General features: G+C 46.5%; 1 protein-coding gene across 1 annotated transcript in view; it reads right to left on the reverse strand.

Moving 5' to 3' along the window:
- The window catches only part of ADAMTS16 (ADAM metallopeptidase with thrombospondin type 1 motif 16), a 96,590-nt gene that overhangs the window by 2,758 nt on the left and 79,320 nt on the right, over positions 1 to 14,512 (reverse strand). Inside the window, exons 17-19 of the mRNA XM_070411440.1 lie at positions 8,067 to 8,268; positions 7,675 to 7,869; positions 4,795 to 5,019 (exon numbers count right to left, since the gene is read on the reverse strand). Of these exons, the coding sequence (XP_070267541.1) occupies positions 4,795 to 5,019; positions 7,675 to 7,869; positions 8,067 to 8,268 (622 nt within the window). The remainder of the gene's footprint in view (positions 1 to 4,794; positions 5,020 to 7,674; positions 7,870 to 8,066; positions 8,269 to 14,512) is intronic.

Consider the following 14,512-nt stretch of genomic DNA (forward strand, 5'->3'; position numbering starts at 1 on the left):
ATCTGAGATCTACTGCAGGTAAGAAATCAGGAGAGGGTTGCTCAGAAAGACAGGGGAACCCCAAACTGTGGCAATCCATCTGTCCAAAAGAAAGCAACTCAAACTCTAGACTGTATCACAACTGAGCTGTTTGCACTGAATAGAGTTTCCTTCTTCTCTGCACTCCAAATTGCGGATTCCCGTGGGTGTTGAATGGACACCAATAGTCACCGGTTGACACTGCATATCTAACCAAGATGCTGCAGGTGCTCTATCTAGGTCCGGCCACTGCTCTAGATGACAGAATTGCATCAGCCAATACCCACTTCTCTTTTCCGGACTGACTTCAGTTGTATCTAAATTTAAGAACAGTGGTGCAGAGAGTCCATATTTGTCAGATGTTTTAACAAGTCATCCTGTCAAAGGCCTGAAACTTTTGTGTGGGCCTTAGCAGTCACTGTCATCCTTCAGCCAGACAGACAGTCCAACAGGTGTTCCCACTGAAGCCATTCCCAGACCAAATTAGAATGTGAACCACCCTAAGCCCAAATTGACCCAAATAATTTAAATCAGTCCTACCAGGTGACAAGCCATTAAATTTGATGAAAAGCAAAGCCATTTAAATAAACAGAAATCAATAGAACCACAATCTTTATACTGTTACAAGAATAAACCTGTCTGGGGGCAAAGTTCAGCCAGGCACTGGCCATACATCACAGCCTGACAATTTCCCACAGTCTGAGTCCCAGAGTTCTGGCTACAAGGGCTTATGGCAAACACAGCCGTAAGAGTTATCATTCCCAAGAAGTTAAAGTCTCAGAAGATAACAGATGAATCACATTGAATAAATGTTAGGCAGGATATGATAAAAGTGACTTATTAGACAAACAGGCTGAGTATTTCAGACTGGTAAAAGCTATTACAGACATGTTTTAGGCTTTTTGTTTTGGTTTAAATTAAATACTGATGAGTGTTGCTCCCTTCTTTGTAAATTTGCCTATTAGTCTCCAAATTGAGCAGAGTGGCCTGCCCGGTAAAGGGTGGGGAACCTGTTTCAGGATCTAGTTTCCCTACTAACAGAGAGACAATAATCTTGGGGAAACACTTCTATTTGTCTCCACTCACAATTCTCTAGGGACAGAGTAAGCATATACCTGCCCAAGAAACAACTCAAGACATATGTACAACTTTAGACAATAAATAAAAAAATTAAAAAAAGGAACAACTCAATTCCACTCCTTAGCCCATCCACTGCTTCATCTTGTTGGACTGACTGTGGACTCAGAAGAAAATAAAGGGAAACGTTTGTAGCTATTGATATTCTCTTGTGGATTTAAAGCAGGGAATGCTTAAAAATAATACACTTCAAATGTCCCTTGCCCCAATAATTTAAATTAAACTATTTCTAATTTGGATATCTTTTGGAGAGGAGTTCATACATTTCTAAATGAAAAATCTATCAAGTTTGAAGACAACAAGAACCACAGTGGAGCTGGAACATAAGCCAAGGTCAGTATGAAAGGTCTATGGAAGGTGTACCTCTTCCTCCCCAAGGACTGAGGTAATGGTTGCTTCTGCAGAACTCAGAGCCTGGGACCAGGAGTTATGGCCGAGGAAGCAGAGGAGGGGCAGTGGCCAGGCTGGGATATTACAATTTTGTAAGAAGCTGGCTGATAAATAGTCAAATCTGGGCTCATAGAGACACAGCCAGAGCTCTGACACAATGGCTGGGAGGGGGACATCATTTAGAGGGGGTTTTGAACTGATTTTATTCTAGTAAAAATTTAGATAATATTAAAATAGATTCTATGATAGATTAAATTGGTTCTGATAAATATTTCTTTTGTACTTAAAGAAAATAATTATGTGTGATTTTTGCTCTGTCACATTTGTTCATTTGAGTTTCCCACTCAGATCAATAGCAGGAATTCTTACACAAATCAAACTTAGTTACTGGTTTCTGTGGGGATGGGGACACAGAAGTGTGACTCTGAAGTAAACCACAGATAATTCTTAATGAACTTGTCTGGCCACATTCTCTCTCTCTCTCTCTCTCTCTCTCTACACACACACACACACACTCACACACACATACACATGTGCCTGTCATACACCAGCCATGTGAGATGGGTGTTTGTTTTAAATTTAGTCATAGAAGCAGAGGGAAATGGGTGGTTGGCAAGCAAGCATTGTCTTTGGATTTTAAAGATTGTACCCCTACACATGGGTCTCTGAATAGAGCTCACAATGTCAATGGACAATGTAAACAAAAACCCTGAGAAAAGTGTGTGGTTTGACTGTGCTGGGAGAGAAATATCTTTAAATAAGGATGAGAAGTGGCTGCCCTGACCCACTCATTGAATTTGTTTTTTCTTTAACATTCTTACATTCAACAAACATTCCCCCCGAATACCCTGGTAGGTCATATATATATATATATATATATATATATATATATAGAGAGAGAGAGAGAGAGAGAGAGTTTCTATACACGCAAACATACATATAATGTATGAATGTATATACACAAATACAATTGTATAAAATGCACATATAAAACACTTGGGATAACATCTGTCACAAAGCTATCTCTGGGCAAACATCAGTCTTAATGGTTGTTTTGTGACCATATCTGTTTTCTAGCAGCTCATGTTCAAGTGGGCAGCCTTGATTTCTGCCGGTCATTAGGCTAGAGGGAGGACAGAGCATGATTCAGCATGGGAGGGGTCTCCCCTCCAGAGTCTACTTTCTCTACATGCTTCCTTCCAGTACAGGACCCCAGAGCTTTCCCCTCGGTGAACTTGGGGTGTAGGGCACATTACCTGGATGTTACCCCAACTAATAGTGGGATGGGTGAGTTATGCTGAGAGCTCAGAGCCATCCCCATTCAGTGTCCAGTGCAGGCTCTCAGGGAGAGTTTGGCATGATGAGTGAGTGAGTGGGCAAATGGGCAGATAGGACAAGCAGACACTGTTCAGGCAAGAACAACTGTGGGGGCAGGGAAAGCTGTGATAACGCTGCCAGCTGGGTCGTTTCTATGGCACCAGGCATTGAGTAGATATTCTGAGAAATATTTTTGGAGAAAGACAAAGACCCGTGGAAGTTCCTTTGGAAGTGACAAAAGACAGACACCAGCCCAGTGCTATTTGGGATCAGCTGCTAGAGTCATCGAAGGCCCAGCTTGGGGGACCTGAGTACATACATGTGTTGTGACAATTTGGTGGTGCAACACTCCTGTGTTTCTGATAAATTTAGGATTTGAACTTGGATGTGTTGGTGGAAATGTTACCTGATAGGGTTCTGACATCCTGGTCAAGGACCAAGGTGATTATAAGGTGGAAAACCACAAGTTTGTGGTCATGCATGACATCATTTGCCTTTTAAAAGCCTACATTCTGCCATGTGCCCATGAGGACCATGAGCTCTGACTAGGTCTGTGTTCTGCTGCCCAGAGTGGAGGTGAGATAGAGTAGGTGTCCCCGGGACCAAGCTGAGCTGTCAGGACCATGGAGAGGTACATGGTGACTGTGAGCTGAAATTGACACCAGAGTCTCTATGCCTCAATTTGTTCGTCTGTAAAATGGGGGTGATAGTGTTACCTCCCTCATAGTGCCGCTGGGAGGGACAAATGAGTTAGGAGTCCCACAATGCCTAGCACAGTGCCAGCGGTGGGAGGGGCATGGCTCCGAGCAGGTGTTCGTCCTTGTTACTGCCTTTATTGCTGCCCATGGCACTGAGGCTCTCAGCAGAGAATCCAAGAGTGCTTCCCAGGGTGTAAGACTATGATTTTGAGGACCCTCTATAAGATGGGTCTGGCACAGGGGCACACACAGGCTGGTCACCACTGCACACTACATCACTCTTCCTCCACCTTCATCTCTTTGGAAAGGACAAAGTCAGAGATGGGCCCTCCACTCTGCAAAGAAGGCTGGCCCACTGGTCAACAGATTAGAAAGACAAAAATATGTTCCCTTCCCCTCCCTGCAGTGACTGAAAAAAAAAAAAAAAAAATCAAAGCGCCCCCTCCTGGGCAGAAGCAAGTAGTGCAGGTGCCCCAGGTTTGGCCAGCTGGGATGGGTTAGGCAGGGTCAGCCCCTGGAACCCCACTGGTGAGGGTCAACTCCACAGAGCTGAGACAGAAATAGCAGCAGGAGCCAGAGGAGTGAGGACGTGGCCATTGGACATGGAGGAATCCAAAACTAAGGGCAGAGGAGCAGAACTACAGGCAGAAAAGGGACAGAGCTCAGCAGTGTGAGGGCTGCCAGGAGCCCTAGGCAGAAAACAGGGTGAGGAAGGAGGGTGAGTTAACAAGAATAATAGCCTAATTCTCCTTAGATGTGAAGGGAGTGTGGTAGGGGCAGGGAGCTGGGCACACCAAAGGCCCCAAGAGCACCCTGTGTACCTCTCTGGGTCTGGGCTGCCCGAGTCTGAAGTCCCAGGCAGGACACGACATTCCAGGCTGTCTTGACCCCTATTCTCACTTAATTTGTAATAAACCTAGTATAATCTCACAACCACCTACTTATTCCCAATTTCTTCCTCATTCACTCACCTCTGAGAATTCTGCCTACCGTTTACCCCAAACATGACATTTTCCAATGCTTAACTGGGTGACTGTTAAGAGCAAAGAACATGTGCCCTAAAAGATTCTGCAGCTTTTGTAGAGCACCCTCTTCAGAAAGCCACAGGCACCAAGAAACTCAGGCACCTGCACATACCATGGAGAGGAGGTCAGGAGCTGCTAAGTGGGCTCGGATACCCTCTGAGAAAATCCCTGCCTGAGCCAGCTGCCAAGGTGGGAAGCAGGGCCCCTACCTGAGACCAGGGCGAGGCAAACCAGGTGGCCCGCGGGGGGCCTGTGGCAGCAAACAAAGGGTGCTTGGGGCAGGGGAACTGGGCGCAGGCACGTTCCAGCTCCAGGTCAGGCTGTGGCAAATGCAAGCACTTCTTTGAGGTCAGCTCCCGGTACTTCCCAGAAATGTACTTTTCAGCACATCTTAAGAATCGTTTCTGTGTTCCCCTTTCACACGTAACAGAGCACTAAAAATAAAAGTAAACAAAAGATGTGAATGAAAAATATTTCTTCTGTGGCGGCTGTCTCTTACAAAATAATTGAGTCAAACCATCTCCTGATTATATCAGCTTGAAGTTTTACAGGAGTGTAAACATTCAATGAACTTTATTGGCATTTCAAAGGCATTACTGATTCTATCGCTAAAAAAGGTGGGCTCTGGCCAGTGTGGCTCAGTTGGTGGGGCATTGACCTGAGCAACGAAAAGTCATTGGTTCGATTCCCAGTCAGGGCACATGCCTAGGTTGTAGGCTCAGTAACGGGTAGGGGGTGAGCAGGAGGCAATCAATTAATGTATCCCTCTCACATTGATGTTTCTCTCTTCTCCCTTCCTCTCTCTCTAAAAATCAAGAAACTTTTTATTTTTTTTAAGGAATATCTTAAGACCACAGTGGCCTAGAGTTTGGGGGCGTAAGTAGGAGCAAGGCAATCAAAACTATGGAAGGAGTGATTCTGAAGTAATCATTTCACTGGGAAATCAAAATGTTGAGCTGTAACTGATATTAGAGTGCACTGAAATTTAATTCACAGGACATGAGGTGAACCACAGAGATCCATGGGTTAACACTGACTGCAGTGTGAAGCTGGACCTTAAAGCAGGGGCAGGCAGAAGAAACCCAGGGCTCAAAAATTTTCCCCAGAAAGCCCAGTGCTCCCCATGAAGACAGCAAGTGCACAGGAGCCAGTCCACTTGATCCCCATGGAGGGGTGCTCCAAGCCTGAGCTGTCACTGCTGTGGGAAACTTGGCACGTGCAGAATGGGTCCTGGGCAAACCAGCGGGCTAGGCAGAGGCAGCAACTGCAGGTTGTGCAGGGAGGACACAAAAGCCCAAGGCACACTGTTGTACCAGAGGGCTGGCCGGGCTCAGAGGGTCTCGGGAGAGTGATCCCAGAGTCTGAAGTTGCTGGCCTGCGGTAGAGGAGTGGGTGATGCTGAGCCTTCTGGGTGATTCCATCTACTCTGCAGTGTCTGCAGGTTGCATACGAGGAGCCTGGTTGGCCTTACCTGTCTAGGTTCTGGCTTCACACTCTTTGAGTTCAGGTGTGGCTTACAGGTGTGCTTTGTGGGTGTCCTGATGCCAAAATGGAGGCAGAACTTGGAGACTACTCAGTTGCCTCCTATGGCTATGCCAAAGAGAGGCACTGCCCTCCCCTCCTCTCTCTCTCTCTCTCTCTCTCTCTCTCTCTGTATGTGTGTGTGTGTTAAATGTTCAGGGGGAGGACTACCCACCTGGACACCCACAGATTATACAGCCCCAGTCACTTCCCTCCAATGCACTCAGCCTCCTAAGGAGTATGGTTCAGTCCTAGGAGATGCCGACATTCTTGTGTCCCAGGTGAGAGAATCGGAGTTCTCCCTTAACCATGGCATTTGCTTCAGTGAATGACTGTGTTTTTACTTTTCAGTAGCAAACTGAAACAGTGTCTGAATGGGATTAAAAGCCCTGGTTGGCACAGCCACCCTTTTATTGATTCATGCCCCACCCTGATGAAGGCATCAGTCCAGGTGTGGGCTGGGAAGAGACTCTGTCTGTCCCAGAGGCACTTGGGGTCAGGATCTAGGGGCTTTCCTTTCACAGGTGCTGTGGAAATGCAGACAGACAGCTCTGGGATTATGGAGGAGGTCTCTCAATGCCCGTTCCCACGGGTTTCCACGTGGTGGGGTGCTACTGTCATTCTGCACCATGTTAGCTTTCTGGTGTCCTTCCAGGGTTTATTGACACCACCTCTGAGTTGACGCACACCACAGCATGATTAAGGAGCCCTGGCATGCCCCTCAGGCAGCCCCCACACCTGTCCCAATGCCCTCTCCCTAGTGTGGGAGGCTGTGCTGGGCAGAGGCGGCAGCTCTGTCTGCGCCCTCACAGGCTGTCCCAGCCCTCAATTGGGCCAAAGCTAGTCATAAAGCCTTCAGCACTCCAAACTTCTGTTAGTCCCAGCATAGTAGGGCCAGGACAGTCCTCAAATAATGCAAATAAGGGGGCTTCTGGACTTCAGCAGCACAAGGCTTTGATTCCAGCAAACCCAACACGAGCAGTGTCTTCTCTAATATAAGAACTGTCCATGGACACTGGTCTCTGAAAACAGTCCGGGTCCTCTAACTTTCCCACGGTAACCCACTCTCCTCTGGCTCTGTGTTGTGTAAGCCTTTCCTGGGAAATGGCTGCAGCTGTTCTGGGGTTAGGTGGGTCCCCATGACCTCACTGTGAGCATGATGAATGTCCCCTACTCTCTCACTTGTATCCCATTCACCCACTCATCCTCATCTTAGCACCAACTGTGTGATGACCTTGTGGATGCACTGCTTAAGGACACTGTTAAATATTCAGGAGGAGGACTGCCCACCTGGATGCCCACAGATTATACTCGGTCTGTCTGTCTGTGTTTCCACAACACCCACGGAAACTAAAGGATATGTCTAGGAATGGAGTACCTTAATGTTGGCTGAAGCCCAGATGGTGGCCTGAATGGGGGTGCAGAGTTGGAGCAAAAAGGGGAGGAGGAGAAGGGGGGAGGAGAGGGAAGCAGTGAAACCAGATGAAGAGATATGGCCACAAGGGGAGAGCTGGTCAACCTTCTTCTGTCTGGACCAGGTGCATCTATCTGAGACCAGGCGCACCTACCTGGGACCAGGCAGACACAAGCCACTGCAGCTTCTTGTGCTTGTAGCAGCGCTTAAGTGGACAGGCTTCGTGGGTCCTGGGCTTGGGCTCTGAGCTGCAGAGGGCGTCAGGCAGCAGCTGCGCTCTGGCTGAGGGGTTGGTGCTCTTACAGGTCACGGACCTCTTCCTCCATCCCTTCCCGCAGGTTCGAGAGCACTGCACAGGGAGAGTAAGCCTCAGATCCCAGCAAGGAATGCTCAGACCTTGCTGGGGGTAGGGTAGGGAGTGGCGGGGGGGGGGGGGGGGGGAGACCTTAGGCCACAGGCCCTGCAAGGCCTGGTGAAAACCCAGCTCTGTGTTGCATAAGAGGGGCCCTGCTGCCACCACCCCCATATCAACCCTGCCCAAGGTACCTCTGCCCAGGGCCCAGCACTCCAAGTGGGCGGGCAGCTCTGAGGGCGGCAGGCCTGTCGGCTGGCAGGGACAGGCTGTGGGCACAGGCTGGCCGAGACCCGCTCTGCTCTGTAATGGGCTCGCTGCGTGCACTGGACCACTCGGCTCTGTGTCCCTCCACCACACGTCCTGCTGCAGGTACTCCAGTTCCCCACGGACCAACTGGGAAGGGACAGAGAGACCTACAGTGAGGGACAGTGCCACCTCTTCCTGAGGGGAGGGCATGTCTGTCCAGGAAGCCACTGACATTATTGCTCACCTACAGTCTACATGTGCAGAGTTATTTTTAGAGGTCACCCTGATCACAGATGCTTCTCACTTTCTGATTAGCTTTCCTAATTGTCATTCTTCCCCCCGCCCTGGCTTTCAAGGTCACCTGTACTGGGAAATAACTTTCTTTAACACAATTTTTCTGTTTTCCCCTCTAGCTCAGTGGTTCTCAACCTGTGGGTCGCGACCCCTTTGGCGGTCGAAAGACCTTTCACAGGGGTCGCCCAAGACCATACTGCATATCAGATATTTACATTACGATTCATAACAGTAGCAACATTACAGTTATGAAGTAGCAATGAAAATAATTTTATGGTTGGGTCACAACATGAGGAACTATATTTAAAGGGCCAGAAGGTTGAGAACCACTGCTCTAGCTTCTTTTTAAAAAATGGAAAATTTTAAACATATACAAAAGTAAAGGCCCTCTGTGTCCCATTCACCCAACTTCAACAATTATCAACTTATGCTCTACCCCCATAGCATTTTGAAGCAAATTCCAACCTATAAATACTTCAGTATGCATCTCCAAAAGATACAGATTCTTTGTTTTTTAATATAACCACAAAACTATTACATCTAAAAAATTGACAATGATCTTATATCACTATATATTCAGAGTTCCAATCCCAATTGTGTCATAAATGTCATAGTTTAATTTAATCTTCGTGTTTGAATCAGATTCCAAATGAAGCCTCCACTTTGCAGTTCTTCAGCATTTCTGAGTAAGAATTAATATAACAGTGATTTTCTCCTGAGTCTTGAGGTAAAATGGAGGATTTGTGACGATGTCCCCATTCATCCTTGGGCGTCATGACTCTGCATCCTCTCCCCCCAAAGTCACACTAGGGCTGAGGACCCAAAGCAGTAGTTGGAACACTTGGTCAGAGACACTCATACCATTGGGAGACGTTTTGTGAGGACTGAAGTGTGGGAACCCGAGTTATACAGAGAAAACCATCAAGAGAAAGATAGAAACACACAGAGATAACCATTGCACTTAGTCCTGCACATTCACTTCCGGTGCATGCTCTCTCTCTCTCTACTTTGTAACATGATTGAGGACACACAGTATATACAACCTTTACATTCAGCATTTTGACAATTCAATGTCTAGAACAAGCATTTTTCCTATACTACAAAGCTTTTGTAAACATTTTCAGAGTCTCTAATTTCACATATGGACCACGGTATATGATTTCTAAAAAAGGAATCAGGCAGAAGGATCAGGGTCCATGTTATAGGAGCACCCTGACCACCAAGGCTGAGCCAGCTCCACGTGTGTTGTTCTGCCAAGAGCAGAATGGCGGGGCCATTCTTCAAGTTCTCAAATGGGCCCCATTTTCAGAGCCAGTTTTTTGGCTCTTGTGAAAGTTCTCAGGACAAGTCAGTGGTGGAAGGAGAGGAAAGACGGTGACACTTCTGGATGGGAAGCAGCAGTGACCTCCCTCCAGCTATGCGGCAGCCCTGCCGGGTCCCTTGCACCTTTAGGCTGAGTTGTGCCATGACATTTTTACTTACTTTCATTTGTAGAAGTCTTGAACTATTTTATACCAAGGTTGCTCCTGAAGAAATTCTATTATTATGAGTCTAAGACAATTACAAAAAATCCCAATAATACAACGTCTTATTCTCATAAAAAAACAAACAATGTTGGGCTTATAGGAATTGTTCCATTTCAACTGTGGAAATGCTTCCATTTTTTAAGGTCAATAAAATGACTGTCTTTTATTTCATGTTAAATCATGTAAATTATGCCTCCTTCCTTGCTAGGAAACTTAGGTTTTCAGCCTCTTGGCTGTGATGCTTCTGCCTTTGGAGCTTCTCAGTTGCTTCCTGTTGCTTTTATGTTTTCTCCCATTTCTTGTGTTTGCTCTCTCAGCCCTGCAGACCTGTAAATTCTAATTGCTGTGTCCACACAGGGGCTGCAAAGCCGTCTTGGCTGCGCTCAGCCTTTTCTCACCACCCTCGTTAAGTCCTCTGTCTCCATCATCTTAAGCTGTTCCAACTGGGTCTATCCATTCTCTGCCCTTCTGTTAACTGCCCGTCATTAAGAACTCCTCCTGAACCAAGATCGTTCGCAGAGCATATGGAAACGCCAAGTGTCTGTTTCCTTTCACAGGCAGAGCTCTGGGGAAAGGTCTTAATTTCAGCTCATGATAGAGTCAACATCCACACAAACTCCCATGCTTTCTGAGGGTTCCAAGAGCAGATGCCAGGTGTGTTCAGTAGCGAACCAGGGGCCCCACTTGCCCCACTTTGTTCTGTTCTTCCTGTCTGCCTGCCAGCTAGAACAAAGCAGGCAGCTGGAATTACCCAGATCAAGAAGACTCAGCCATCCAGCCATCGTCTGTGCTTCCCTGGCCCAGGATAGCCCTTGTCGGGCGCTCTTTTAGAGAGGGCTGCTGGGAGAGGTGATGGACTTGACTGCTGTCACTCAACATTTGAGGCAGGGTTTCCTGGCACCACTAGTTCAAGATTCAATATCACTATTTGTCACAGGCATTAGTCATTTCTAAATAAAATGACTTTCCCCTCTACATTAAAATAATACTAACATTTTGGTTTTGGTTATTTAAAGTTTCCTTTGAAAAATGCAAATTTCCAACCAGAGTGTTTGGCTTTAGTAAGATACCCTGTCATGAAGCACCACCCAGACAGCCACATGCTGTAACTACCCTCCGATTCAGAGGCCAACCCTCTTGGCATGGACCAGTGCCCGCTCTGCTGCCGGCTGAGCCAGCCAGGGGTGTCACAGACTCACATCAGGGAGTCACTCAGAGGGCAAGTAACTGCTAATTTCATTGTAGACTTCAGTTTCAGTTGTTTTATCTTTCTGCTTATTCTCTTTGAATTTTCAAGACAGCATCGATTGTTCTATTTCTACCACACTTTTCTTCTACATGAAATGTTTTAAAGATAACAATGCTGATCCAACAATAAACAGATGCTAGTTTGAAAGTCTGCTTTTTCCATTGGGAAACAGTAAGTTAACTTAAAGAGGGCCTGGCAGAACTGTAAGCTGACAGCACAGCAGTGGAGGTCAGAGAACGTGGGAGGATGAGGAAGGAGAGAAACTGCTTTTATGAGCCCATCTGGCAGATGGCCAGAGGCCCTTCACCTGCCTTCCCTATCTGCTGATTTGGAATGCATTATTGGTCTGTGTCAAAGGACATTTCATCAGCGTCAAATGGTACCTGCTACATTCCAGGCAAGTACAGAGGCAGAAAACTAGCCCTGCCAATGATCTTGGTAACCAAATGTGCAAGTGAATGGTGTCGATATAGCCAGAATTATTGGACAAACAGATAGCATCTGCTCACATGCTCTACCTTCCAGAGCAATGCACTTTGTCTCCACATCCACCTAAAGTTCATTAGTAAGCACATTAGAATAGCGAGGGGCCAGACACCCACTCATTCCCTCCACCATGGTCTATTTGCGGGATGTTCTGGTGGCAATGCTTGGAATTGGCCCTGATTTTCACTTTAGAACTGAGAGACCATTACTGACCACTGGTTGGCAAGGACAGGGGCAGACTTCAGAAAACAGGAGACCTGGATGGGGATTGCAGGCTTTTGCCGTCAGCACTTGGAAGCTGTACCTTGACTGTTACTTCATTTGTTCAGCCTCAAAAGGCAAACCACTTTGTGGACGTGTGAGACTGACGGAGAGATTTATAATGAGACAGACACAGGCACTGAGCTGTTTTCATCTTTAAACGCAGCATTTCTTCTCTGAATCACACCAAGCCAAATTGAAGGACATCAAAAGCTCCCCACAAAGGAAGCACTGTGGGTGCTAATTTTATGGACTGTGAGAAGCCAGAGGTATGTGAATTTTTATTATTAGGGGGCCAACATGCTATTTTTACCAGATTTTCCTGTCTCACTATCCTGTCATCAGTTGTTATCTTAGGAAGAATCAGTAAGATCTACAGAGCTTTCATTTACACGGGGAGACAGGGAAAACAAAATTATGAGGGACACAGAGACCAAAGAATTTGACCTCACTGTTCAAAACAGCCTCAACAATTCCCTGTTTCAGCAAAAATCCTTCTTCTGAGGTTTTTCTTTCTGTAGACCATGGAGGGTGTTTGCATCCCATAAACTCAAATGACAGACTTCAGGTCATAAAAGGGAAAAGGAAAATCATTAGATTCAAGTTTGAATGAAGTTCTGTTTCTTTGTGTGGTTGCTCCTCTATCCAGTTTACAGAGTATTGGAAAAAAGGAGGCTGAGTGTTAGAGCTGGGAAGGAGCTCAGAAATGATGGAATATACCAACTGTGTCTTAAGTTGGGCAACCGAGCCCCAAGAAGAAAGGACAGTCCCCGAGGTAGTGGAAGATGCAAATAAGAGGAGGGGTCAGCAGTGCCCCCCACAATGCTGCTCTCCGTGTCCACCCTACTCTACTCAAAAGAATGAGCATCTTTTCCATCATCAGATTCCAAAGTGGGAAGGATAGCTTCCTCTTGCTCCTCTTGCATACCCATTCAACACCCAACCAAGGAATCAACTGGTTATATTACAAACACCTTTGCTCTGGAGTACAAAATACTGGGGCGGTAACTACATAGAGCAGACAAATTAGCAACCTAGACTAGATTGCAACTGAAATCGAGTACTGAGTGAATAGGAGGTACCTGCTACATTCCAGGCAAGTACAGAGGCAGTTTTAACATCCCAAATTTTCATGCCCAAGGATAGTACAAAGGGGCTGAGAGGACCCTGGTCTATGCTCCTGTCACCCAGTTGGCACTAAGACAGTGTTCTCCAAACCATAGCTGGCTGGCAGGGCTCTCATATACCCAGGTGTTCCTGGTCTCTCCTTAATTCTGCAGGAATCACAAATCTGAGGTTGGGGTCAGGATTTTGAATTTTGACAAAGCTATCTCTTCCTCAGCCTGATGAGTAAGATGACCAGCAGGGTTGGGAACATGGCTGTTAATAAATGGAACATCCTGCTCTTCAGGACAGTCCAGGACACGGGCCCCTGCAAATGGGCACTATCTTCACTCCATCCCTAGTAATAGAGTTGTATTGATGTTATTTTTAACTGTTATGAGAACTAGGATATTTAATAAAGTTGCAGTGGGAAGCCTGGTGAATAGGTCCTTCTGGAGGAAGGCAGACACCTTCATTCCTTGTTACTGGTGAATTAGACAAGTCTACTCAGGTGGCCCAGTACCCTGGTTCAGTGCAGCCCTTTTGGTTTTTAAGACTGCGCTCTGGGCCAGCTCCTGTACTCATACCCAGAGACTGAGCTTCTCGGAGTGTAAAGTCATGCAAGCTTAGCCTCCATCCCAAAGAACTAATATCCCAGAACCAAAGTGGCTGAAGAGCTGGTATGGACCAGAGCTGCTTCCTTGTATACTGACCAGTCCAAACTTGATATGAAGAACTCTGAGAGGTAAAAGTTAACTTTGCCCAATACTAGCATGTTTCTAAGCCTCCCAAACCACCCAACTTCAGAGCTGGGGAAATATTCTTATCCAAGATTGGCTACATGGTGCAAGGTCTTTGTAAACTTACATTATGCTTAGATACAGAAGGTTGTGATAATGGATGGATTCATAACTAGGGACATCATCTAGGTTACAAAGATCCCTCTTATACCACCCTGCTGCCCAAGCAGACAGGAGGTTTTGCACTGGGCAGGGTCAATATAACCTCCTACATAAGACTCCTTGGTTTTGTCTTCAGGAGGGCAAAGCAATGGGACACGCCCTGAATCAACTCGTCCTGTCGGTCCTTTAGATCTGATCTGCTCTTCTCTGGACACCAGACATGCCTCACCTCTCTGCCTTTAGTCCATATCCCACTGCAGGAGTAGCTCTCTTCTTTACTCATCTGAACTGACCCAACAGACTCATTGGGCCTCTTCATTCTCTTTGTGAAACAACCCAGCACCTGCCCAGGCCATGCTGAGCACCACATGAGGCCAGCCTTGCCCAGGGTTGTCAACATCCTTCTGCTGCCACCCACTGACAAGCAGGAGCACACGGAACCAGCTGAGCCTACATTCTAATCTGCTTCTCCCAGCTGAACTTGTTATTGGAATTATGTAATAAAATTAAATTTGGTGTAGCCTGATGACATATGAGCATGAAAAATGAGAAGCTTATTTCCAAGAAAA

The sequence above is a fragment of the Myotis yumanensis genome, unplaced genomic scaffold (assembly GCF_028538775.1).
Source record: "Myotis yumanensis isolate MYYU_CA2020_CCGP unplaced genomic scaffold, mMyoYum1.0.hap1 SCAF_4, whole genome shotgun sequence".
Classification (NCBI taxonomy): Eukaryota; Metazoa; Chordata; class Mammalia; order Chiroptera; family Vespertilionidae; genus Myotis; species Myotis yumanensis.